Genomic DNA, 27272 nt, shown 5'->3' with positions numbered 1-27272 from the left:
TACTTATTGGGCTTTTGGGGACCATGGACCCTGAAACAACAGAGGCTGCTGGTCACCTTGTTGGTTTGTCTATATGTGTCAAGACTGAGGATGATTGATTCGGGGTGGGGGGTAGGGGTGTCCAGTCCGCATGGTCTCAGAGCCCACAGCCCATGTTATCTCCCACCTCCCTTCCCGCCAAGAAAGCACCATCCGCCTGGCTGTTGCTTAGTTTTTTTCCAAAACACCATTTTAATAAGGAAACAACAGAAATAAAAGATTGCTCTCTGACAGGAGCCCAGACCCCCTATAATACATTGCATGTACAAAGTGGCCTGCAGCCACCTCCTGGTTCTCGGACCCCTGCTCTGCGCCAAACTCCTGGGGCTTCTGCTGCTCTCTGGGATATGCCTGCCCACTCTCTCGCCCACAAACACGTGGCCAGGAGGGAAACCTGGCAAGTGGCTGGGGTGGTAGGAAGGAACGATGGGAAAGAGAAGGCTGGTAACATCCAGATTGACATCAGGGGAAGTTCTTCTCCTCTGGGTATAAGGTTGCCAGGGAAGTAGTGTGGTGGGGACCCCAGGCAGAGCTTTAAGTAGGGTCCCTGAGCCCCATAATACCCCTTAGAATCATCACTTCTACTGGGAAGGAGAAGGAGGCTGAACTGTCCATTCTAGAGAGGAACCAGAGACCTCCCTGAGGGCTGGGCTGGGCCTCTAGGGACTACTCTGAGGCCACCCCGGAGAGAGCTGTTTTGGCCACTGGTGTTGGCCCTGTGAGGAGCACCCACGCCCAGTTTCCACCACTGTCATGTTGCTCTGCCAGGGCTGATGGCAGTCACGTGCAGATGGGTATCACGTTGCCGGTGAGTTCAAGGTCGGAGGGACAGGGAAGGTGGGAGGGTCAGGAGAATGCTGGTCCTTGATGCATGTGCTCTAGGCGAGTTTGTCCTCCGGCAGATGCCCCCCGATGCCCTTGGACCCAAGGAAGGGCTTTATGTGGGCAGTGGTAACAGGAAACAGGCCCTGGTGGGCCTCGCAGGTGGGGAAGGGCACAATTTCTTGAGGGGCTGGTGGCATCTCTTCCCAGGTGGTATGTACAGAGGTGCAAGGCCAGCAGGAAGCCAGGAGCCTGGTGCCAGGCCGGGCCGCAGGGCCGTCTAGATGGAAACTTCTATTCTTTCGTCTCCTGCAAAGCAAAGCAACTGCTGGGAGTGAGAACCTTGTGCTATACAGCCTGTCAGGCTCGAATCCTCCATCCCAAGGAGAAGGGAATGAGTACGAGGGGTGGGGTGGGCAGGGTACCTGCCCAAGGGAGCAGAGAACCGGGCCCAGACAGGGTGCCAAGGCTGGCATCGGTACTTACTCCAGTCTCATAAGTCGGATTGTCAAATGCTGACTCCACGGTGATGCGGTCATAGGGCTGGGGGGGTGTCTGGGGCAGCTGCAGGGTGGTTTTCCCCTGGAGCCTGTGGCGGCAGAGTAACCCGGGAGTCCGGAATACTTGGCAGAGCTGGGCCCCAGTAGCCCCCAGGGATGCAGGGCAGGTAGGGAAGCGTGACTCACCTGAAGAAATAGACATACGCACCGCCCACCAACAGCACCATCGCGACCAGTGGCAGGAAGATGGCTGCTGCAATGTGGGCAGCGTCCAGGACGCTGGAGGCAGCGGGCGTCTTGGCAACTGAAAATACAGGGTGTGGGGTGGCTCCAGGACCCTGTCACCTGGAGCTCACCCTCCTCCTTGCCCCTTCCCCAGAGCCTCTGGCCACCAGCTCCCTGTAGCTGGCTGAGAGCAGTAATGAGTTGGGGGCCCTGCTGCTTTCTGACCTCCCTCTTCCTCTGCCCTCCCTCCTGGGGGAGTTCTGAGGACAGGGGCAGGAAGAGCTCACCATCCAGGCTGCGGCCGCTGTAGAACGCATCCGGAGAGGCTGGAACAAGAAGGGAGGGCCAAGGACAGTGCGTGAGGCCACGGAGGCCAAACCACTAAGGCAGGGAGTGATCACGGGAAGGGTTTGTTCACGGAGCCCCCAGCCCAGTATTTGTCCTGCAGGTCAGAAGGATCTGGCAGAGACTGGGGAGAGACCGAGGGTCACAGAGGCAGGGATTGTGGACACTGGACATCTTCGCCAGGGGTCCTGGGGCTGGCAGGGCACTCACCAGCTGCACAGGTGGGTGGGGGGTCACTCCAGTGTGAGGGGTGCCCAGGCACACACTTGATGCTGGCCTGACCTTTCAGCACATAGCCAGGGGCACATGAGAAGTGAATGGTGGCCCCTGCTGGGTGGAGCCGCTTCTCAGGACTTCGGGCCCCATTCTCAGGGGCGCCAAGGCTGGGGCACGGCTTGAGCTGCTCCACTGCGAAGCAGGCAGACGCGAGTGAGGGCCCCAGGCCTCTAGTTTCAGGGACAGCATCTTGCATCCCTTACTCAGCTGACACTTACCAAGACACTTGGGGGCCCGGTCACTCCACTTGGGGCTGCCGGCCTGGCGGTCATGGCAGGTGAGGACAGCGCTGCCCGTCAGCACAAAGCCCTGGTCACAGAGATACTGCACGGTGGTCCCCACGGGGAACTTGGGGCTGGATACAAGGCGCCGGCTGTGCTCCACATCCCCAGGGTCACGGCAGGAAGTCACTACAGGGAAGGGGGGCAGGGGGTAGGGCAAGGAGGGAGGGCACTTGGTCCAGGAGAATTCAGCAAACGTCAGCTCAGACTGGCTCTATCCCAGCCAGAGGGCTCCCCTGCCCCAACTACTGGGTCACTGTGCTGGCCCCCTCCCATCCATCAGAGACAAATACAGATGACCATCTACTGGGAGCAAAATGTTTGGCGTTCTTGGCGGATGGCCCAACGAGAAGGTATCATGCCCATTTTACAGATGAGGAAGCTGAGCCCTCAGCAAAGGACCTCCGAGGGCAATGCTCAAATCTGGGGGAAAGGCGGGCGGGCAGGCAGGAGGGAAGCTTGGGGGTGGGAGGTAGGCATACTCACCCCGCTGACAAGAGGGCAGGTCCTCACTCCAGGTTAGGTCCCACTGACACATGAGGACACTGGACCCCACCACTTGGTAGCCGGGGTAGCACTGGTAGGTGACCACAGTGCCGTGTACCAGCTCAGGTTGCGACGGGCTCTTCCAGCCATTGGGGATCTCGGGCAGCTCTGGACAAGTGTCGTTGCGGGGTACCTCTGGGGGTGCAGGGAAAAGCAAGGTGCAGGCTCTCAGCTTGTATCACGGCGACGGGGGACTGGGTCTGCTCAGTGATGCATTCCTCCCCACTCATCACACACACACACACACACACACACACACACACACACACACACACACACTCACACTGTCTCCTCCAGTCTTGGTTGTCATCCAGATTTTGGCTTTTCTTCTGAAAGCACTTTGACCCAGCGAGATGGGTCTGGGGAAGATGGGGGAAACTCTCACTTCCATTAAAGATGGTCAGAAACCCCTCAAGACCAGTTTTTGTTATGAAGTTCTCCCTGCTGTCTAGCCCAAGTCTCTCTTGCTGTAACAGAAGGCCCCTTTTGTCTTGCAGGGCCCTCAGGGAAGACGGAGAGCAGGGCCAACCTCCTGCAGGTGATCCCTAAGTGTTCCCAGAATGCCCTGGTTAGATGGGAGTTCTCAGTTCTCTGTCCCCCGGCCTCTCTGACTGTCCCTGGTATGGGCTCTCCTCTCAGGCACCCTTTCTGCCCCAGGCAGCAGAGCGGGCCAAGTACAAGCTCACCGAAGAAGTGGATGACGAAGCCCTGCTGGTAGCCCAGCACAGGGGCCCCGGGGTCCGACTGGAACTGGATAGTGACGTCAGCCATGGAGGTAAAGAGCTTGAAGTGGCCGCGGGGCCCTGAGTACTGTCCCAGGACCCGAGCTGTCAGGTCATCCCCATCATAGAAGGTTAGCACATCCCCAGAGCCAATGCGGAGCCTGTGGAGGAGGATGTTCAGGGCCAGCCAGGCCAGGAGGCTGCCGGGGGGGCTGGGCAAGAGGGCTGGCCGGGGCGGTGGGCACTCACACTCGGACATCCAGCATGATGCGCTTGTCCTCCTCCACGTGCACGCCCCAGATGCAGTCCTGCCCTCGGCCATAGGGCTCCGGCCAGTTCGGGGAGAGCACCACGCCAGCTGAATCTGTGATCTCCCCGCTGCACACGGCTGCAAGGCAGGGAGGCCCGGGAGGCGTGTCCCCTCTGCGATCCCCCCCCAGTGCCATGTCCTGGGGCTGCCACCTGCCTGCAGGAGTGCTTGCCCCTTGCTGGGAGCCTGTCCCCTCTGAGCTCCCAGGGCTCGGTACCCACTCTCTCGTCTCCACCCTTCTCCCTGCCCCATACAGGCCTGGCTGCTGGTGACTACTGACCTCGGCAGGCCGGCTCCGTCTCATTCCACTGGGGGTCGTGGGAGTCCACACATTCGATGATGATGGAACCTTGCTCCAGGGTGTAACCAGGGTCGCAGCTGAACTCCACCGTGGTGCCCACGGGGTAGGAGGGCGCACTGCTGCTGAAGTTGCCGTATTTGACAAAAGGCTCATAGCAATGGCCCTGCTGGAAAGCTGTGGACCACAGGGCCCAACTGGGCTCAGCCTCGGGTGGGCCCACAGAGGGGCAGACAGCTTCTGTTTTTCAGGGCCTCCTCTTCCCAAGAGCTCACAGAGGGCTGGGTTCAGCTCAGGGCAGCCCTCTGCTGAGAGCTGAGGCTCAGGTGGCCATTGGTCACAGCCCAGCCAGCCCCATCCTGACTGACAACGACCCCGTGAGCATCGGCGTGGAGCTGTGCCCATGGAGCCTTCCATGGTTACTTCTCCTGAAGTAGACCAGTGGGCTTTTAGGGCGTTCCTGCTCTTCAAACACATTTCTTGGGGCCCAGAGGGAGGAGGGGTGTAAATGCCAGGTGGGCGGGGCAGAGTGGGGCGGGCTGATGGAACGGAGGCTTAGAGGAGACATGAGATCCAGGACCCCCAGCCCCCTCTGTCTGCTGGGCAGGTCCGGCAGGCTCACCCTCATAGCGCAGGGCCATGCCCGCCGCTGCCCCGCTGCTGTCGGTGCCGAACTCCACAAAGAAGTGTCGGCCAGCGCTGAGCAGGCCCTCGATGGGCAGGTATTCCACCTCGTAGGAGTCGTACACGGGCGGGGCCTCCACGTTGTCTCCATTGCGGATGATGAGCCTGGGCCAGGAGAGGGGCTGCGTGACCGGTCCCCTGGCCCCAGTAGGCGGTGCCCCACCCCACTGGACAGTCCCTCACCTGTCGTCATCCTCTGCCAGGGAAACCTTCTCGAAGTGCAGGTGCAGCCGCTGGCCCGCGGGCGCCTCGAGCAGCCAGTGGCACGTCAGGTTGTTGCTGTAGTTTCCGGGGTACCCCGGAGAGACAATGCGGCCGATGGTGGCGTTGCGGACCACCCCGCCGCAGGCAGCTGCGAGACAGGGACCCGGATGCTAGGTAGGGGCCCTGACTGGACCCTGACCAGCCCTCCCTCCCGGCTCTGTGGCTTCTGCTGCCCTTGCTTTTGTGGTGGGAAGGCCAGTCCTCCGTCCCTGTGGCTCTGCTGCCCCGGTAGCCTGGACTCACCCCAGAAGCCTACCTCTGAACTGCCCACACTGCTGCACCGTTCCTGTGCAACTCCTGGGGTGGCACATGGATCTGTCACTGCCTGGCCTTATGCCCTGGGTGAGTCGTTTCCCCTTTCTGCTGATTCCTACAGGGAGCGTTCCAAGATCTCCCCAGCTAGACTACATGACAGCTTCTTATCTTTGGCTCCAACCTTCTTGGCTCTCTCTCTTCTCTCTCCCCCATGCACTTTTCTTAAAACCAGTTGTTGGCTTGGGTATGTGCCTTAATTGGGGGTCCCTTGGATGGGGCGAGGCAGAGTTGATGCCAGTATTTGTTGACTGAAACCAGGGAGAAAGTGGATGTGAAAAGGGAGCACATCTTGAGGACAAAGGCCTGGTGCTCTTGGCACGCTCTGCGTGTGAACTAGCTGGCATCCGGAAACCAGTTGGTGGGCTCTCCAGGGCCCACTACCACTGCCATCCCCGGCTGACCCCTGGGCCCAGGGACTGCCTTCCGGTTCTCTTCTGAGCAGCTTACCCGCCCCCGTCGCTGAGGTTTGCCAGGACAGGAGCAGTGTGGTCCGTTCCAGCGGGCCCTTCCTTGCCTGCACACAAAGCTCAGGCCCTCTCAGCTCTGCACCTCTACATGCTCAAGGATGCTTGAGCCCAGCCAGTCACGTTCTTGGGAGGGGAGGGGAACGCTTCTCTGCACCAGGGCAAGACCACCTTCCTGCTAGGTACTCAAATGGAGCAGTCCTTCCAATCCCATCAAGCTCCATCCTTGGCTTCAAACCCCTCAGGGGCTCCTGACTGCTGGCAGGAGAGAGTCCAAGCTCAAAATGAAATTCCAGGCTCGTGAATGCAGCTTTTCTGCCCAGTGCCGGCCTCCTCTCCCCGAAGCTCACTCTGTCTCCACACCTTTGCATAGGCTCTTCCAGGAATCCGGCCCGCTTTCTCTGGCTAACATCCCACCCACCCTCCCTTGGGCCCCCACATGGTCCTCCATGAGCTCCTTGCCAGGCTTCCTGGAGAACAGAGACCACACCCACCTGTCTGGCTCCTCTCTGGTTGTACCTGGTACCCCCAAAAGGCACAAGGGAGTGAACTAAGGTTCAAAAGCCCATAGCAAAGCCGTCATCTTTTTATCCCAACAAGGTCTTTCCCCCAGCTGCCCCAGACCTCCCGATGGCCCAGGGCCTCGAGCAGGGAGTCCCCTCATCCTCTTCAGTGTCTCTGGAACCTGTGACCACCTGGATTCCCAAGGTCACTGTCCAAGGGTAGACCTCTTGCCGGGCAGACTGCTGCCAGCCTCCAGACAAACCACTTAGCTGGCTGTCCTGAGGACAGCTCTGAGCTCCTCCCCCCTCTTCTCAAAACCCTGCAACAGCTTCCCAGGATCTTGGCCTGGGGGTCAAGTCCTGCTCCTACCCCTCTACTTGCCTCAGGGTCCCTAAATCCTCTCCCCTTCCCACATTTGTGCCACTGCCCGTGATGGTGTTCCCTCAACTGAAATGCAAGCCTCCAGTGTCCCTCTCCCGGGAAGCTTCTAAATGCCCAACAAAGAGTGACTGCCTCCTCGATTCCCAGGCCTCTTTGTGTCTCCGCTGTGGCCCCCGCTAGCTCCTGCTCTGGACCTTGTCCACTTAGGTGGACTTCCTTCTTCCTCTTTCCTGGAACTGGGGGTTCTTTGAGGGCGCTATTTAAGTCCGTGCTGACACCCGGGTAGGGCCTCCTTTTGGCAGGTGCTTCATAAAGTCCGATGGGATGAAGGCCACCAAAACATGGCCATTTTCTGGTTTCTTCTAGAGAACGAGGTTCAGAGTCAGTGGCAGCCAGCCACAGAAAGCAGGGGTACGCCCCCTCCCCCGTGACCTCATTCCCCTTCGCAGCCCTTGCTTGCCCTCGGGGCTACGCACCGATGCAGACTGGCTCTTGGGAGTCCCAGAAGGGCTTGGTGGCATTGAGGCAGGTAAGGAGCCTGGCACCTTTCAGCTGATAGCCAGTGGCACAGTGGAAGCGGGCACTGCCTCCTGGGTGGAGGCTGGTGACCGTAAGATCTCCATAAGCTGGACGTCGGGGAAAGTGACAGGTCAGGAGATAAGCTAGAGAGAGAGAGAGAGAGGTTATGGGGAGGGGGCCTGAGCCATTGTTAGTGGCAAGGGAACTGGTTCCAGCCTCCACTGCCAAGAATAGGCTTTGGGGGCCAGAGGAAGCATAGAGAATTCCAGAAAAGACTCCAGGCCCTGAAGGTGCAGGTGGTTTTCCAGCAACGTGGTCTGGTGAGTGGAGCAAGCCCAGAGCTGGGAGGTAGGAGGCTAGGGTTCTCCCCCAAGCTCTGGGACACTTTGGGCGGGCTCCTTAACCTCTCTGTCTTGCTCGGTGAACTGAGGTTCCCAATGCCAGCCCATCTACAAGGTTCTTGTGAGACCAAATGGGACTTTATTTCACTCACTGTGATATCCCTGGACCTCAAGATATGTTTATTGAATGACTTAGAAACGAGAAAGCACTAGAGATGGTCAGAAGTTTATGTCAAGGGCTGCGACTTCCCCCCATGGAGGGCAGATGTGCAAAAAGAAGCAGTAGAAGCTTCTTTTTATTCATGGAGGAATACGAAAATGTTTGCTGGAAACGACTCTTAAAAACGGAATGGGGGCAAGGGTGGGAGTACAGGCTCGCCTTCTTGGAAGTTGGGGGAGGGATGCGTTGCCTGGGAAACCTGGGGGCTTGGGGAATTGCTATGCCAAGTATGACCAAGTGGTGGCAGCAAATCCCACAAAACAACCTAGCCAATCTCGACTGGGGCCCAGAGGGTCTGGGCAGGGATGTGAGAGGGGTGGACCTCGGCTTGGAGGGTGGTGAGGAGAGATTCAAGGGCATGGTTAAGCTCCTGGATCTGAAAACCATGGGGCGTGTTAGGAGGGATGAGAACGATCTAGCCAGTGAGAAAGCACCTTTACCTGCCAATAGCACTAGCCCTGGTGGCAGAGTGGTTACTCCTTGGGCTGCTAACCACAAGGTTAATGGTTCAAAATTACCAGCTGCTCCTCGGGAAAAAGACAGGGCTCCCAGTCCTGTTGGCTCAGTATGTGTGTGCATCGCCTCGATGACAGTGAGGTTTTTTTGGGAAGGCACCAGTGTGGGGGAAGTCAGATCCTTGCTACTAGACTGCTGTCTCATCCCACAGCAGGGCTGGGCCTGCTCCCTGCTGCTGGGGACAATGGCCTACTACTCTCTGAAGCTTGGGACCATTAGCTTGGTTCCTGTAGGAGGGGTTTACACCTTACTGATAAGGGTTCCTATGGAGACCCAGAGACCACCCCCTAGACCACCCTCTCATTGCTGTGTAACCTATAGTGCAGCCCCTTCCTGTGACATATGTCTTTACCTGTAATTAGTGGGCTGGATTGCCCCCAAAAGGTATATATATAGGTGTAAGACTTCAAGGACTTCTCTCTCTGACTCTGACCCTGAGCTCCTTGCTCCTCACTCCCTGGTTACTCCCCTCTCCCCTGTTTCCCTTACCCTCCTTCCCTCCCCCCTCTCCACGTGGACCACCAAGCTGGGCTGAGGAGAGCAATGTTGCTATGTATCGTGCCTGACTGTATTATTGTATTATCTCTCATGCTCTCGATGACTTTAATATAATACTTATATATCTCAACCGTACAATTGTGCATTACTGAACCCAGAAGTAGTATTACTGAACCAGTGAGTTCAAGCAGCGGGTGGGGGCTGGTCCCCTCACCCTCCCCAAGCATCATTTATTTTTTTTATTTAATACTACACACCAGGTAAATGGGAAGAGAGGCTGAGACAGGGGCCCCGTTTGCCATCTTGGGCCTTTGTGTGGCTTAAAACAGGGGTCACCTCGGGGCAGACCAAAGTCCAGGCACTTGAGTTTTGTGGCTTTCAGTTTCCTGGTTCTTACCTCTCCTGGACTTCCTTACTGTAAAATGGGACATGATTCCTACTCTTCCCTACTCATTAGCATGCTTAATGAGAAGCTAATTGTGATTGGCAGATAGCGCTTAAGAGGTGGGCTCTATGGTCAGGCTGCCTGGGTTTACTGTGCAACCTTGGGCAAGTTACTTAACACCTCTGTTCCTACGTTTCCTCATTTGCCCACTCAGAGTTCTGTAGTCAGTCAGTGTTCTGGGTGCTAAATGAGAGACCATGCCCGCAGTGTCTGACAGTCTGCTGTTCTTGTATGGGGTGGCAGTGGGGGTTCAGAAAGTACAGGAAAACGGGAGTAAAAGAGAAAGGAAAGCTCCCGTGTGTGTAATCCCGATCGTCCCTGTCACCTCACATCAGCATGCGCCTGCCAGCTTCGAACAGCCTTCATTCTCTGCCGATTCGAAGTCTGTGATGTGTTTGGGAAGAAGGGGAGTGAGCTAGGGGTTGTTAACCATTTTTGGGTGAGGAAAGCTGAGGTCCAGGGAGACGCGGAGGCGTTCCCTCTTCACACAGCTAGGAGGTGGCGCAGCAGATGCTAGGACAGGGGTTCTCAGCCTTCCTAAGCCGTGACCCCTTCACACAGCTCCTCATGTGGTGGGGACCCCACCCCAACCATAACATGATTTTCCTTGCTACTTCATCACTGTCATTTTGCTACTGTGATGAATCGGGTGACCCCTGGGAAAGGGTCGTTTGATACCCAAAGGGGTGGAGACACACAGGTTGAGAACTGCTCCGCTAAGAGCTCCTGCTCCAGGGTCGCTTTGCTTTCCGGCCCTACAGGTGTCATGGAAACCTAAGGCAGAGATGCCTGAGGGCTACCAGCTGAGGCACCCAGGGTGCTTGTCCAGGACAGACACCCACAGTGGCCTGAGGAGGGATCCAGGGCCCAGACGGGATGAAGAAGAAGATGTGGGGCACCGAGCACAGATTGGAAGGGGGTGAAGAGTGTGTGTTGGGGGGTGGGGGGCGGAATCTAGGCAAGGACCCAACATCCTGCTCTGCTCTTGAGCCTCTCTGTCGCCCTTGACTTCCCGGCACATCTCTGGGAAGGGTGGGACCCCATTCCACAGATGGGGAAACCGGGTCAGGATGAGGTGGGAGGCAGCAGGCTGGGGTGCATGAGAAGCCCCAGTCTCCGTAGTGGGTGAATTGCCACTTCCCGGGGTGAGCTTCCTCCTGTTGCCATGACGACCGTTCCCGGGGAGCCTACACTGCTGCAATCTGTCGAGTTATTTTCTCACTGGCGTCTGTTTCTGGGGCCAAGTCCAGTGCCAAGAAGGCTCAGGATGGTGGCGGATGCCTGGCAGGGCCCGCCGCATGCCCTCCCTACCGCTCTCCATCGCTGTTGCCTGAGCCTGTGGGAGGGGACCTGGAACTTGGCCCTGACGGGGTCTCCAATACCAGCCTAGGTTCCTCACCCCTCCTCATCTGGCACCCTCTCTCTCCCTCTTGCCCGTGGAGATGCCTGTGGGCATACACTCCTCCTGTTCCCATCTCCAGGATCAGGGCTAATTACAGCCTATAATTAGGGGAATTACACTCATTAAGGAAAGAGCTGATCATTGACAAAAACTGGGCCGAGGAGGGAGGGCTTCTGGGAGCGGAGAAAGACAGGACTGGGCCAGCTCTCTCAGCCCCTCCTTGGGGTCGGCTCCCCCTCGCCCGGCCTCTACCTTTGTCTGGCCCCATAGAAAGGAGGTCCAGGGTTTTGTGCAAAGGAATTTGCAGCAAGAGAGGTTGCTGTGGCGTGAAATTATGCCCGCCACCGGGGAGGATTGATGGGCCATTAGGGAGGCTGCCAGGGATGCCTAGACACTCACCCGCGCCTCAGCTCGCCCCCCAGTTTCTGCCCGGCCCCTGCCCTCTGCCAGGCTTCCTGCTGCCAAGGCCAGGACTTCTGCTCCCAGCTTGGTGGGGGAGGTCTGGGGAGGGGGTGACTGACCCTTAGGTGTGGCTCTGCATCTGGGATCCACAGTGGAGTGCCCATCCTCCTGCTGGCTGTGAGCCCCCGCAGGGCCGGGGAAGTGGTCCGTGACAACACAAGACGATCCCATAATTGTTCACACCAATTATTTCTCCATTAGCGTGCCCCAATCGGAGCTAGGTTAACCTGTCACAGCTATGTGGAAGGAGCTGGGCTCTAGATGACTTTGTGCCTGGCGGTGGTGGGGATGGATGGGTGGGTGGAAGGGGGGGGGTCCTCTGGGGAGAGCGGCATCTCCCCCTTCCCCAGCAGTGCAACCATGATCAATACTCATTTCCTTGATGGAGCACGTGCTGAGCACTTGACTGTTTTACGTACTCCTCACCTGGACTTTGAGGGACAGGTGTTGTGGTCTCCCGTTTCTAAGTGGGCCAGCCCGTGGGGTCCAATGACCTGTCTGCAGCACTGGGAGCCCATGGTGTACAATTCACACACAGACCTGCTCTTCTCCTGAGCCTGGGTTTTTCCACTGAGCTCTTCTGAGCAGTTAACTGGGGAGAGGGCCAGGGTCAGGGTGGGCAAGGCAGCTCAGGAGGGTCCAGCTGGACGCTGAGGGCTTCCTATGGCAGTGCCACGTCCTTTGACCTTGAGTCCCTGGCATTTGCAGGGTGGTCTTCTACAGTGATTGCCTGTTGACATGACTACCCGTCTCCAGTTGTACAGAGCTTCTGGGCACCTCAGGAGCCCTCCTTGTTTGCCCCCGGCTGAGACAGTGTCTTCGACCCCCACGAGGGCAGCCAGCCTAGGCTGGCACCTGCCTCGGTGGCCCAGACTTACCTTGGTAGTGGAAGTGGAAGGTGCCTGGCCCTGCAGGTGGTGGGAGGCTCTGGAACCTCAGGGCCGCTTGGTGGGTGGGGCTTCGGATGACGTGACCCCGGAGCAGGAAAGATTGGTTGGCCAGGGGCAATGGGTCCGGTCCCCCTAGGCCCTCCACTGTCACAGTCTCTCCCTCCCGGAGGCTGATGTTCTGGACCTGCCCAAGCAATAGAAAGTGCGCAACAGAGCCCTCAGTCAGGCTGCCTCTGGGTCCGTGGAGCCCCATGCCCTCAGGCTCCTGCAGGCCCTACATGTGGTCAGCCCGGCTGCCTCCCTACCTCTTGGGCACCAGCACTCCCAGACCTGAGCTGGGCACTTCAGGACTGGAGTAGTTCAGTGTGCCTTCCCACCACTTCATGAGATGGGCCCTGAGACTCCGAGACACTAGGAAGTTACCCAAGGCCACACAGACTATTAGTACAACTGGGACGCAGAAGCCGCTCTGTTCCAAAGCCTTCCTCCGGCACCAGCTGCTTCCTGTCTCTTCCCCTCTGGGGCTCAGTTTTCTCATCCATCACATGAGATGGTGCAAGTATGCTCGATTTCGATGGTGACTGTAGGCCGGCCAGCATTGGGGCCCAGGTGCCCCACTCACTGCCCTTGGAAAGAAACCCCATTGGTGTCTCACCGATGTGAAGGATGAAGGGTCTTTGGATACCCAGCCTGCCTCTTCTGAACCACCCTCTGTCCCAACCTGCAGCTCCCTGGTTCCCATCCCAGTGGACGACTGCATCATCCACCAAATGCCGGAGTCAGAAACTGGCATCTTCCCTCCCGCCTCCGCCTCCATATCCAACCAGCTACTCAGCCCTGCCACTCTTCCAGGTCACCAACAAACCCAAAAGGCAAACTCACTGCCATCGAGTGGATGCTGACTCACAGGGACCCTATAGGACCAGGAGAACTGCCCCTGAGGGTTTCCCAGACTGTGACTCTGTATGGGAGGGATAGCCCTGGTTCTCCCACAGAGAGGCTGATGGATTCTAACTGCTGGCCTTCCGGATCACAGCCCGACTCCTCGTAAGGACTACCACCAGGAGTCCTATAGCTCACCCCCAGCAGCCTCCTTTGAGGGGTCTCCTGTAGGGCTTAACCCTCCCGTACCAACATCAAGAGCCTGAAAGACCTGTTGCTGCTCGGGCTACTTCCTCCTTCAGATCCTCCGGCAGCTCCCCCGCGGAGCCCTGGGACCCTGTGGGATCAAGTCCACACGCCTTCCTGGGTCCTGGAGGCCCTCCCAGCCTGGCCCTGGCCCACTGTGGTGACCACTCAGTCCTCCTGAAAGCTCTTCTCTGAGCGTCTTTCTCTGCACACCTCTCTCTGGCTGTCACTGCAGCCAGCCAGAGAGCAGCCAGGGGAGAGGAAAGGTCTTGACCCCAGATGCCAGACTTTCCTAGGGAAAGCCTGGAGCGGTGGGGCTGCTGGAACTGGTGGCCCTGAGATCTCCAGGAACCTGAGCGGGGAGACGCTCCCATTGCAGAGTCTCACCTACATAAATGCCCAGCGGGGTGGGAGCAGAGGTGGCCCATAGCTGCAGTGCAGGTCAAAGAGGTAGACAAAGCCAATGGAATATGCCGGGAGGTTTGGGCCTGGTCCTCTGGTCAACCTGAAGCCAGCAGCGGTAGCAGCAGCAGCAGCAGGTTTGGGTGAGAGAGAGACCTGACCTGGCCTGAGGCAGCCAGGGCCGGGGTGGGCTGGGAAGAGGGAGATGGGGATGACCAGGGCCCTCAGAGTCAAGTAAAAGACATAGGAATGAAGGGAAGGAGCCTATCAGGAAGAGAGTTGGACGGTAAGATTCGGGACCATTTGGTGACCCTCGGAGGTGACCTGGAAGGTCCTGACTTGGAGGTAGCGTGGAGATCAGGTGGCATCCGGGCTTCTGAATCACCCAGGGGTCGTGTTAAAATGCAGACGATGATATGGTTGATTTGAGGTGGGGACTACAATTCTAACAAGCTCCAGAGCCGTGCTGATGCTGCTGGGGCCACATCTTCAGTAGCAGGAACCTACGTCCAGCCGTTTCATCCGATGAGGAACGGGAAGGTCAGCTGGTCAGCATGTTTGTCCAAAGTTCACACGGTTAGGGGGAGGTCCCGGATGTCTGGGCTCCGCTCCAGTGCTCCTTCCACTGGGCCACATGACCATGACCCCTCCAGAATCAGTCTGCTGTGGTCCACAGAGAGCCTGCTGCTCCCCCAGCCTCTGCCTCCCAGGCTAGTCCAGACAATCCCTCTGCTTCAGGCTCTCCCCTCCTGCCCTCGACGTAGTTCTCTATGCCAGCTTGGGGTCACGCCGCCCTCCCGTCTGGCTGGTCTCGATGCAGATGCAGAGAGAGTCAGCGAGTGGTCCAGCCTTCCCTCCTTGGTGTTCTGACAGCTAAGAAGCGTTGAGGATGCTGGGCCCAGCCACATCCTGGGAGTCAGTCCGACCAGGCTCTAGGTTCCAGACTGGGATGCTTTGGGGAGTTCAGAGGGGAGGGAGGACCTGGTAGATCTTCAGGGGTCGAGGAGCAGGCTTGAGTCTGGGTGCTGGTAGGGTGGGGGGCAGAAGCACCTCTTCTCCATGAGGAGCCCTGCCCAGGCATGTTTGGGTAGAGGCTGCTGGACCATCTGCTGGAGCCGCTTCCTGGGGAATTCCTGCCGCAGGCGGAGGCTGGATGAGGTCCCTTCAAACTTGGAGATATTCTGTGATTCTAGAGTTGGGAAAACAAGACTCACACACGTGGAATCTGTAATTATCGAGAGATGCCAGGCAGCATCTAATTCTGCCTTAAGTGGTACTGAATGTGTACAGCAGGAACCCTCCGGGGGCTGGAGGCTCAGCCAGAGCATGTGTAGCAGGTGGGGTTTGCCAGCCTGCAGGGGGTGCTGTGAGGAGCTGGAGGGAGGGCATTCACTGCAGGGGAATGGAGCAGGCCCAGGCTGATGGGCAGCTGGACCGAGCATGAGTTCTCTTCCTTGTCCCTGTATGCCCTCTCTCAGCCTCTGGCTCCCAGTTCTGATCCAACGCAGGACAGGAACAGCAGCCAGTAGGACAGCTCCTCCCAGGGCACTGTGAGCACGCTGATGAGATGCCTGATGGCACAAAGGCTAGGCGGCTTTATCCTGCCAGCGGCTCCACAGGAGAAAGGCCTGGCAAGGTCAAGATGAAAGCCGAGGAAACAGGTCACTGATTCTACAGAGCCCTCCAAACCATAACACCCAATTCGATAAGGGTGCTATCGTGAGATGCCATCGAGTGGGCTCCGACCCATAGCGGCCCTGTGGTCACAACGGAACAGAACACTGCACAGTCCTGGGCCATCACAATTGTGCCTCTCTGCCTGAGCCCATGGCTGCAGCCCTTGTGTCCGTCCAGTTCACTGAGGGGCCCCCTCGTCTTTGCTGCCCCTCCCTCCACTTGACCACGCATGATGTCCTTCTCCAGGAACCGGTCTCTCCTGAGGACATGCCCAAAGTCTGGAAGACGCAGTCTGGCCATCCTGGCCTCCAAGGAGCGCTCTGGCTGGACTTCTTCCGAGACAGGTTTGTTTGTCCTGGTAGCAGTCATGGGACTTTCAGTACTCTTCTCCAGCACCACCAGTCAAAGGCATCGGTTTGTCTTCAGTCGTCCTTATTCAAGGGCCACCTTTCGCAGGCATAGGAGGTCATGGAAAATACCATGGCTTGGGTTGGGCGCACCTTAGTTAATTCTATAAGGTAGATGTTTAAATTCCCATCAATAAATAGAGGTGCAGAGAAGCTAGGCGACTTGCTGAAGGTCCCACAGGTGTCAAATAGCTGGGTCTTGCCTGAGAGTAGGCAAAGGCAGCTTTGCCCTTCTGGGCGTCCTGAGGGGGTCACCTGCGGACTTACAGACACTTTATTGCTCAGGCCCCCGGGCTTAGTAAGGGAGGGAGTTCTTAGCCTGGCCTGGATTTTCCCATGATGTTGAGTTCTCACCAGCTCTCTCTTCCCCAGAAGCCCGTAAAAGCAGGGCAGCTGGTGGCTGAGGTCTCTGGGCAGCCTCTGATTTAGGGGGGAGGCATGGCCCCCTCACGCCTGCAGGGGAGGGTAGAGATGAGATCACAGGCTGGAGTGAGCGTCCCCCGCCCCCGAAGCCACCCTGTCCCCAGCTAGCCGCTGTCTGGGCAGCTCTGGCCCCCCGGGTTTCAAGCACCCACTTGCGGGCTTGCCACAGTGGCTGAAATGTAATTTGTCACTTGTTTGAGGGCTGGCCTGACAGGGGCCAGACAGGGCTGGGTGTCGGACAAGGGCGGGTGATGAAGTCTTGATGCAATTTGCAGGCGTGTGAAGAGCCTGGGAGACAGATTGAAATGTCAGCTCTGCTCATGAGGGCTCGTCTTCCCGCACCCCAGCCAATGACAGGAGAGGGTCTGGGGGAGGGGAGCCGCCAAGGCAGAAGAGGAGGCTGAAGACAATTCCCGCAGGACACCGGGCTGTCGAACACTTCAGTCGACCACGAGGTCACGACAGAGAAGGAAATCGAGCCCATGTGGGGAGGCTGGCGACTTCTTGGGTGGGAGACAGGGACGGCTCAGGCCACCCCCAAGATGTCACCCCTTGACCAGCCTATCTGTCCCTAGCCCTGGACCCCATGATGTCATTTTCTTTGGGGGCAAGCATTTGCTCAAGTTCGGTCCTGTGAGTAACCCCACCTCTCGTCCTAACTACCGGCCAGAGCCCCTCCTCCACACTCTCTTGGTCACCCCTCCCCCCGCCCCAGTGTGGGCACTGGCACAGACCCCCCCAGGCATGCACACAGGCCCTGACCCAGTCCTACAGCCACAGCGTTCTCCTCGGCCCTTCCCTTCGGCCCTTTCCCAGCTCTTTCAAGCGCAGTATCCTCCCTGAGCCACAAAAGCCCCGCTGGCTGGGGGGTGGTGGGGGGAGGGACACAGACAAGCCTGCTCCACCCCACTTTATAGGTGCAGGAGCCTTGAAATCAGAGAAGGCAAGAGGTCCGTCTTGGGTCACACAGTAAGTTCAAGGCAAAGCCCAAAGCTGGGGCTCCTGTCTCCCGGTCCTGGTGCCTGGCTCCATGCACTGGTCCCTAGGCCCTGCCCCAGGTGGGCGTCCCCTAAGTCTGCCTCAGGCAGGGCAAGGCTGAGAAAGGGGTCCTGGGTGACCCGTCCCTGCCAGCAGTTCCCCTCTGGACTTGTCCTGTGTCCCCGCTCCCTCATTGGCTGACCGAGGCCCCTCAGCAGGTCTGAGCCCAGTGTTGCCTGCCAGGGGGATCCATGCCGGCCTCACAGGATTCTGGGAATGAAGTTAGAGCCGCTGTAAGGGGCTCCGCACCAGCCCCCAGGAGAGGAGCCCCAGTTTCCTCTACTCTTGTGGGGAGGGATGAACCCACTCTGCTGTAGCAGGGCATTCACCACGGTGTCAGCTGCTGTGGGCCCAGCACACCCTCAGCCAGCCTGGGAGGCACCAAATCTGGAGCCGGCCTCTCCCTGGCCCAAGTTCTGCAGCTGTGGGAAACTGCTGCTCAGTCTGGCCCATGGGGGCCAGGGACTGCCTGGGACAAGCTTGTTGCATCACTTGGTTCAAATGCTTCCTTTTACAGAGAGGGAAACTGAGACCTAGAGAATGCAGGAACTCAGCCTGATCCTTGAAAAGTGGGCAGCAGAGTCAGCAGGGGCTCCCCTGCCCTGCATGGCATCGTCTATGTCCTTGTATAGGGATGGGATGGTGCTAGGGGAAAATCCCAGGGGGATAAACCTTGGAGTCTCCTCAGATGGCCCCTGGGAACCACAAAAGAGGCTTAGGCTGTGGACACAACCTCTTCTGGGCAGTGGGGGGTTTCCCCCTAAATCCCTTCCCTCAGGCTCCTCCTCTACTCTTGGTACCCACTTTCGGGCTAGTTGTGCTCTGGCTTAAAGGGGCAGGGTGTTCTGCCTACCATGCTGACAGCTGACTCGCATGGGAAAACTATTTGCCAAAGGACTCTCTTGGGGCACTGGGGCAGGGACTGTGGGCAGCTGTGCCCAGGCTCCAGATGGTACAGAGAGCAGCCAAACCAAGGTGGGGGTTGGCACCGGGAATCCTTTCAGTATGCCAAGCGCAGTGAGAGCCAGGCACTGGGCCCAGAAAGGCCTACAGCCCTCAGGGGGGTACTGGTCACTGGGGAGAGGGTAGGACCCACATGGCCCAGGGGCTCCTGCCACGCATCCACAAGGGAACACTCTGAGCCTCTCAAGAAAAAAATCTAGCCCAATGCCCGACCTGTAGTGGGTGAGGGCTCCTCTGATTGTGGAGAGCCTGTGCCAGCCTCCTCCCTGTGGGCTGCTCAGAGGGCACAGACAGCTGCAGAGCCACGAAGGGAGGCAGGAGGCGGGGTGGTGGTGGTGAAGCAGGCTAGGAGGGGCTGTGGTTCAAAAGGGGAGAGCTGGGCTTGGAGGGACTCTGTCCCAAGGGTACAAACAAGAAATGGAGAGGGGCTTGCCCAGCCTTGGAGCCTCTGGGTGGTCCCACCAGTTAACACACCAGCTGTTAACCGAAAGGCTGGAAGTTCGTTCATTTTACCCTGGGCGTGGTGACCAGAGAAAAGGGCTGGCAATTTACTTCTGAAAGGCCAACCTTTGAGAATGGATGGGACGCAGTTTGACTCAGACCCACATGGGGTCCATGAGTCAGAAGCAGCTCAGTGTCAATGCCAACAAGTGCCCGCTGGCCCCAGGTTCTCACCAAGGCTGTGGGCACATGTGGGAGCTAGCTCTGCATGGCACCAAGCTGGCTGGCTCAGGGGTGTGGTTTGTGGGTCCTTAAGATGTTCCTTTCCCCCCAGGGCCCCTTCCATTTCCTGCACTTATTCCCACCTGCCCTGAGCTGTCCCTGTGAATTCATGGAGGGGTTCAACAAAACCCACTGCCATCGAGTCCATGCCAACTTACAGTGACCCTCGAGGACAGCGGAGAACTGTCCCTGTGAGGTTCTGAGACTAACGATGGGAGTAGCAAGACTCATCTTTCTCCCAAGGAGTGGCTGGTGCGTTCAAACTGCTGACCTTGTGGTCAGGAGCCCGATGGGTAAAGAACCACACTACAAGGGCGCCTACGGAGGGGCTGGTGAGAACTTATTCATAAATGAAGCCACCATGGACAGGTCCCCTCTCCTCAAGCCTTGAGGGGCAGCCTCTCCCCCAGCCCACCCCCAAGTCCAGTGTAGCCTGGCTCAGCTGCTGGAGTTGGGTCGGAGGGCACTGCTCTGGGGCCTGGCCTCTGGGACTTAGACTAGCGGTTCTCAACCCGTGGGTCGCGACCTCTTTGCGGGTCAAACGACCTTTCACAGGGGTTGCCCGATTCATAACAGTAGCAAAATTACAGTTATGAAGTAGCAACAAAAATAATATTGTGGTTGGGGTCATCACAACATGAGGAACTGTATGAAAGGGTCAGGGCATTAGGAACATTGAAAACCACTGCAGTAGACCTGCCTGCCTGCTGATCCCAGCAGGAACTTGCCTCCAGGAAGCCTTCCCTGACTCCCTCCCCAGTCTCCCAGCCCCTGCTGTGTCCTCAACAGCATAGAAAGTTCAGCAGTGTCTGTTTATGATTCCTGACTCCCCCATAACTGGGAAGAGCTGTATCCCCAGCAAGTGCCCAGTTTAAAAAACTTGCAGAACAAATGCATCCATCCCAGACCCAGACCCGGAGGGAGTGATAAACAACGGAGAGACCCTGGCAACTCCCTTTCCTGAGCCAGGCCAAGGCTGTTCACCTCTCTGGGGCCCAGGTCTGCAGATCCAGTCCTCCAGGTCTGCGTGGCGGCCTGCACTGGTGCCCGTGGGGGTCAGCCTTGGAAGCAGCAGAACCTGCAGTCTGGCTTCAGCTCTGCTTCTGTCTCTTTGTCCCGTTTTGCTGCTGCCTCAACGCTGGCCACTCTGCCCACCCGCCCTCCCGTGGCCTCTGACCCTGGCCCAGGCCATCCGGGTCCGCAGGGTCCTGGGGGGTCCCAGGATACTAAGGTAGCACGTGGGACTAGTCTCTGCCTGACACAATTCCTGACAACACGGCAGGGCTGTGGCAGGTCTTCGTCTCAAGGTTGCCTGGTAACGGCTTTTGCATTCTGATGAAAAAAAAAAACCCAACAAAACAAAACGGTGGCAGCATCAGACAACAGTCACAGGGCTTGTGTGAGCGGTGGGCATGGTGAGGGTGGGATGTGGACGGGGCTGGGGCCAGTTGAACTTGCAACTTGTTCCCCCCGCTCTGAGGCAGATACCAGGCTGGACCCAACTTGGCCCAGGGGGCTACAGAGGGTGTGGTAGGCTGGGAAGAGGGGGCTCGGGCAGGCAGCCTAGGCCTGCATGGGACACCCAGCCTGGTATCTGCCCCTCCCACCCCCCCTCCCCACACCTGCAGCTGGCGCCTTCCACCCGGTGAGCAGCCGCAGCCCAGCCGGTGCCACCTCTCATTAGGTGATGATTTTACATTAATTACCTTAATTAAGCGGTGCTGAGTGCTAATGGCTTGGAGGGGGGGGTGCCTTTTCCTAATTACCCTCCCAGTCAGCCCAGAGTGAGGGGCACAGAGCTTGGCAGAGCAGGAGCAAACTGTTGTGGAAAGAAGGCGGGGAGGCCCACCAGGGGTGGGCGAGAGGCCGAGGCAGTTCCTGGGAGATGACCTTCGCCCCCCCACAGGGCCAGGCTCAGAGAGCCCCCTCTGGTGGGCCTGGCTCTCAGGGGCCAGGCTGGGAGGCATTGCCCCAGGACAGGGGTGGGTGGCTCCAGGGACAAATCCAGGGTCTGCAGGGAGTTGGGCTGGGCGGGACCCAGGCCTGGCAGCACCACCCTGCTCCCTGGATGCCTGTCCCCTGCCCTGCTTCTCCTCAGCCCCCTGCCTGACGTCTTCCACCGAGCTGAAGCTTCTGTCTGCCCCATCTCTGCCCAGTCTCCAAGCCCCAGGTCAGCCATCACCTCGCTCAGTCACTCACGAGGTCGTGCCTGCCGTAATAACGGGGCAGCAAAAAGGAGGAAGACCATTGGCAGGTGGATTGACACAGTGGCTCCATCGGTTGACGCACACATAAGCCCATCAGTGAGGATGGCGCAGGACTGGGCAGTGCTGGGTTCTGTTGTGCACAGAGTCGCTATTGGTCAAGATAGAGGGACCCGACAACAAGCACAGTCAGCCCTTTGCCCATCGAGTCAGCCAACACAGGGATGTCCGTCTGGCCCCCATACTGCACAGCACCCTCATGGAGCTCCCCTGCGTCCGGCGAGGGAGGTGGGAAGCAGCTGCAACAGATTGATAGGAGGCAGTGAGATAAGAGCAGGTGGGGGTGGCCCTGGTCTGGAGATCAGGAGAGAGATCCCAGAGATAGTGATGCCAGGGTCAGGTCCTGAGGTGGGGGTGGGGGTGGGGGGCATTCTACTCAATGCAGAAGCCGAGTGGGCAACAAGGGAAGAAGTGGTCACAGATGATCTGGGTGCTGTGGGGTGAGGTCTCAAGAGAGTAGTCTTGACTCTAGGACCTTGGGGAGGCTTGGTGGGCAGGGTGGATTCTGTTAGAGAGAAATTACTCCAATAGGTGGAGCGGGCTGGTCGGAGCACGTGCAGGTGTGGTGAAGGCAAGGAGCCCACAACCGAGGTCTGGGACCCCGTGGAGGCTCTAGAGATGCGGGGAGAGAAGGCAGAACTTTCGGGGCTCTCGTGGTCAGAGAGAACGGAAGGAAGGGCTGATGGGACAGGGAGAGGGTGTATAGCCCCAGGGGCACCCCGCCCCCTGCATCGATGTGATGTGACCGCTGGGGTCAGTCTCTGAGGATGGGAGGGTGGTGGTGAGCAGGTGTGGGGAGTGGGGAGCTTGTCAGACCTTGTGAGTTCCCACAGGCTCAGGCCTTGGGATTCAGAGCGAATCTGAGCTAGATTCTGGGGCAGGGGAGTCACCAGTCCAGCAATGCCACCCTGGGAGGACTGGGATTGCTCAGGGAGGCCGGGGCTGGAGCAAGAGATCAGCACTAACGGTTTCCCAGCTGCTGTTACCTGCCCTCCGTCTGACTCCCCCACCCTGTGCCTGCGCCATCACCTCCCGCGCCAGGCTCTCATCTATTGCCTCCATCTCTGCGCCCCCAGAGCCAGCCCAGGTGGCCCGGAGGTGCTCCTCAAGGTACGCACACACAAATGACTTCAGGGCTCCGGAATGCTCAAGCCCAGCCACATCCTCTCTGCTCAGCCACGTCCACTCCGCTGCCACCCACGTCCACACTCATCCAAGGTGAACACCCCCTCCTCTGAGCCCCACCAAGACCCGTGGGGGTGGGTGAACCCTGCCTCTTCCACAGCCCCTCCCAGGCTGAGGGGCAGCAGGAACCCCCACTGCTCCTTGGTGTCCAGGACGGCATCTGACCTTGGTTTCAGCGCATCTCCTAGCCTTGGCCCTACTCCCTCTTCCAACGGGCATTTCCCCCTTTGACCCTGCCCAATCCAAGCCACATACCTTGATTTCTACTCCGTAGCCAGGATAGACAGAAATGTAGTAGAAACAGTCCAGGCCGACCTCCGAGGGGGCATTGGCAGCTCTGGGAGAGTCCAGGAAGCCCTCTGGACCGGAGAAATTCCAGCTGCAAGGGCCTGGGAGGCGGGAGGGGACATAAGCATAAGGCCAGCTCTGGTACAGTGGGTCCAAGTGAGGCCAGATCGTGCGCGCGTGCGTGTGTGTGTGTGTGTGTGTGTGTGTGTCTGTGTGTGTGTGTGTGTGTGTGTGTGTCTGTGTGTGTGTGTGTGTGTGTGTGAAGCCCATCTGCTAGGATGCTATTCTGAGCACCTATTCTGCTCATCTCAATTCTTAGAACAGTCCAACGACACAGGACTTATCCCCATTCTATAGGTAAGGCTCAGCGAGGTTATGTTAAATAAACTGCCTTGGCTCGTGCTGTAGCTGGAAGAATTCGGATGTGAATCCCGTCTTTCTGACCCTAACCCACATGCCTCTGGCAGGTTGCCCCTGGGTACAGGATGTTGGAGACGAGGAACTTAGGGCCCCGAAGCTCTCCCCCTCCATGCCCACTTCCAGATCTGCAAAGCAGCAGGGAACTGACCTGGTGCCTGGACTGTGGTGACGGTGGTGGTGATGATGGTGGTCGTAGAGGTGGTCTCCTCATCGTCCCCCGAAGCTGTGGAGGTGGCCGTGGTCCTTTCAAGCCTGAGTCCAGTGGTCTGAGACACGACCTCTGGAGCCCATGGCCTGCCCATGTCGCCTGGACCTTCTTGGGTGGGAGTCCAGGTTCTGCCAGGGGGCGTAGTGCTGGGCTTCTCCCCTGGGCTTGGGGTGGGCACCGCCAGGCTGGGCCCTGGAGGTAGAGGAGTCGTGACAGGAAGTGCAGGGGGCTCTGACTCCAGGCTCCAGGGTCCCTCCCTGGTCTGGGGCTGAACGGGTGCTGTAGCTGTGGCCGGAGTGGGGCTGGTGAAGATGGGGCGGCTATCCTGGTTGGCCAGGCGAGGGAGGGGACTCGGAGGGAAGGGTGCCGGTGGGTCCGGCTGGAAGGGCGGCGCGGGCCTCAGCTCCTCCTCTCCCTGCTCCAGGCCTTGGAGGAATTCCTCTAGCAGCGGGTGGTGGTTGAGCAGCTTCAGGGTTGGGGCAGTGGTGACAAAATGGATTCCTCCGTGTTCTGGCTGCTCAGGTGTAGGGGCTGCAGTCAGCTCCTTGTCTGTGTCCTCGATGGCTAGGGCCTGCCCTTCACCCATGGTTGGTGCCTCCGAGGAGAGTCCTGAAATAATAATGAACGGTCACAGGGTCTCCCCCTGCCCAACAGGTAGTAGGCGATCCAACTCCCTGTTGACAGAGTGGGCTTACCGTTGAGAATCATGGAGTGACAGCGCTAAAAGTGGACGTGAGATCCTATCACCTATTCCAAGGATGACACAGGAGATCTTCCCCTCCGGCACCAGAGACAGGCATGGCTAATCAATCTTTACACTATTTTCTGCTATCCTGATTCAGAGTCAGAATCCTTTTCAACACAGGCAGCCATGCCTGCCACCTCCGGCTGACATGACAGATACATATTTGTCATCATTAATGAACTCAAAGACCTATCTTACTGATGAGGAAACAGGCCAGAGAAAGGAAGTGATTTGCTCAAAGTGACATAGCCACTCGGTTGAGGAACTGAGATAAGAACCTTAGCAAGTTTTAAAAAAAAAAAGAACCTTAGCAAGTGACAACCCCCCCCTCTCCAACTAAAGTGCCTTTTATGCCAGATATGATAGGGCATTTCAAATTCATGTTTTGTTCTCAGCGCATCTATTGGCCATTAGGGTCAGTAAAATGCTTTAGAGTTGAGGTTTTAATTGGGAGTTCCTCGTGGAGGCGTGGCTTCTCTGTCGGAGCACGTACATCCTGCTTTTCTCGTGTCTTCTAAGACAACCATTTCTCAGGCTCCATCCCTCGCCTGGGATTTGTCTAGAGCACCCCCAAGCCCCACTTCCATTGAGTCGATTCCGACCCATAACAACCCTGAGGCTGCCGGTCTTTAGGGGAACAGAAAGTCTCGTCTTTCTCCCGAGGAGCAGCGGGGTGGGTTTGAACTGCTGGCTGTGGGGTTAGCAGTCTAACGCGTATCTGACAGCACCTCGGGGGCTTCTTTTCATAGCATCACTGTAAGTAGAATGGGAAGAGTCAGGCAGATGTGGCTTTAAATCCCAGAGCCGTCAGTCTTGAGACGATGCAACACCTCAGGTAAATAAATTAAACTCTCAGAAGCTCAGCTTTCTCGTTTGTTGTTTTTTTTTTTTTTAAATCAGCCTTAACTAAGATACGCATTCCCTTCCCCACTCCGTGTTGTCTCCCTGAGTTCCCTTAATCTTTCTTTGGACACTAGTCAGGATCCATCTAAGGCGGTGTGGAAAGCAGGAATCATAGATAACTATCAGGCATGCTACAACACCCCCCCAGCCCCCCCACCCCCGCTATCTGTGGCAGACATTGCTAATCGATCTTGGCTCTTTCTTGCTGAGGTCACAGGGGATTTCAGAACCCTTCCCCGCACAGCTCTCCAGATAGCCACTACCAATAGATTACCTAGATAAGCCATGGCGATGACACCTGTTGGCTGTCTCAGGTCTGAGGTACAGATTGCTCTGCTATTGAATACGGTGATTTACTCAACCGCAACGCTTGAGAAATGATGCATATTCTACTTGTAGCTCATTGGGTTCCCTGGATCCTTAGCTGCCAGGAAAAGATGACTGGATGCTGCTGGCCGTGGACTGAGCTCACCCAGAATCAGCCCTCTGAGAAGGCTGGGCGGGCGGATGCTCCTGATCCTCAGAGATCTCAAAATGGCTGCACGAGGACTTGAAGGGATGCGCAGCCGCCAGGTGAAACGAACAGAATCTGTAAGGGGAAAGTCGGTTCCTCTTTCCGTCTGGTGGTGGGGCTGTCATTCCACGGGCTCACACCCACCCCGTGGATTGGCAGGCAGGAGGGCATGGCAGATGGCCTACATTCTGTTCAGGAGACCATGGCAGCTCTGATGTGTCAGACAAATGGGCGGGGGGAGGAAGTCGAGGTGGGAGGCGGATGCAGGTCAGAGGGCTCTATTCTTCTGGGTCAGCCAGGCCAGGGGCCCCCAGAGCTCTGAGAAATCAGAGCCTCTGTTTCTTGAGATGCTCCCAGACGCGGCCCAGGTGTACCCTGCCATCTGGGTCTCACCAGGCATCTAACTGGGCACTGTGTTGTGGCGTGACCCAGACTCCCAGGTGCAGATGGTCTACGAGTGGCGGAGAGTGACATGCCAGGAGAGGGCCCACCCCCCACATGCCACAGGGTCTATGCCAAGTGAGCAGAGACTCCTTGTGTGCGGTGAGGAGGCGGCGGTGGCGCTCTACTGGCCACATCCTTTGACCTCCTGCAGTCATGCAGGAGCCCTGGTGACGAAGTGGTTGCCTGTTGGGCTGCGGTCTGCAAGTCAGCAGTTCAAAACCGCCAGTCGCACCTTGGGAGAAACAAGGGGCTCTCTGCTCCGGTAAAGAATGACAATTTTGGAGACTCAGAGGGGCAGTTCTACCCTGTCCTGTGGGGTCGCTCTGAGTCGGCATCGACTCGATGGCAGTGAGTTTAGTTTTGTTTAGGGTTGTGTGTTGCTCGTGTGTCCCCTTCCTGGGTGGGCCCTGGCTCCCGGGGTAGACACCTGTGGGGCTTTTCATTGGGAGAATGGACAGGGTTCCTCTGTCTTGGGAAATGACCACAGTGGGCACAGCCCCCCCCCTTGGCGACTGCCAGGTGGGTGCTGGGCAATGGAGCGAGGCTAATGGGCACCTCCCGTCACTGTCGATTGCACTGATTGTGTTATCTGGGGGGACTGAGCACTTGGTTAAATGGGATGGAGATAGCATATCAAACGAGCAAATTGATTCCACAATCAGCTGCCACTTGGTCCCAGCGGGTGCCACCCACTGTCAGCGAGGGTAAGATAATCTCTGGTAGACAAGCTGTTTCAGGGGCGAGGGCATGTCCAGACACCCTGGTGGACTCCAGGAGGCTCCCGGGGGCTGTGGCCTAGAGGCCATAGGCCTTCTCCCCACCTGGGCTGATTGAATTCAGGAGCACAGGGCCTGACCAAGGGGTGGGCCCCTTGCCCACTGCACCTCCTTGGGTATTCTTGGTCCTATCTCTTGTCCGCCCCCACCCCATCTCCTTGAGCTGAGGGTGTGATACAAGGGACAGTAGAAGAGATGTTGGGGGCCCAGTCTCATTAGGTACCTACTGTGTGCAGACATTGAGTCAGGCCCTTCACACAGCTTATAGTGTCTCATCCACACTGCAACTCTGAGAAGCCCTGGTGGCATAGTGGTTATGTGTTGGGTGGCTAACTGCAAGGTCAGCAGTTTGAAACCCCAACCACTCCTTGGGAGAGAGACAGCGGGCTTTCTACTCTCAGAAGCCCACAGGGGCAATTCTACCCTGTCCTACAGGGTCCTTACGAGTCGGCATCGACTGGATGGCAGTGAGTTTTGAGTGAGCAACTCTGAGGA

General features: G+C 57.9%; 1 protein-coding gene across 2 annotated transcripts; it reads right to left on the bottom strand.

Moving 5' to 3' along the window:
- Positions 1–207: 207 nt before the first annotated feature.
- On the bottom strand, positions 208–25359 carry SEZ6 (seizure related 6 homolog). Of its 2 annotated transcripts, none has more exons than XM_045299964.1 (17): positions 25318–25359; positions 23336–24004; positions 22735–22868; positions 12258–12453; positions 7453–7638; positions 5232–5400; positions 4987–5153; positions 4347–4541; positions 4006–4144; positions 3721–3917; positions 2975–3169; positions 2426–2617; positions 2142–2339; positions 1874–1912; positions 1548–1665; positions 1348–1450; positions 208–1186 (listed from the first exon to the last, which is right to left on the bottom strand). In XM_045299964.1, the coding sequence occupies exons 1-17, from the start codon at positions 25328–25330 to the stop codon at positions 1142–1144; spliced, it is 2955 nt and encodes a 984-aa protein (XP_045155899.1). In that variant the 5' UTR covers positions 25331–25359; the 3' UTR covers positions 208–1141. The 2 variants fall into 2 exon arrangements, with proteins under 2 accessions (XP_045155899.1, XP_045155900.1); XM_045299965.1 differs by having other exon boundaries at positions 208–1170.
- Positions 25360–27272: the final 1913 nt, after the last annotated feature.

This window comes from Echinops telfairi, unplaced genomic scaffold (genome assembly GCF_000313985.2).
Source record: "Echinops telfairi isolate 266 unplaced genomic scaffold, ASM31398v2 ScPeMD7_7458;HRSCAF=8496, whole genome shotgun sequence".
Lineage (NCBI taxonomy): Eukaryota > Metazoa > Chordata > Mammalia > Afrosoricida > Tenrecidae > Echinops > Echinops telfairi.
The sequence above is the reverse complement of the archived record's forward strand: the minus strand, read 5'-3'. Positions and strand labels throughout refer to the sequence as shown.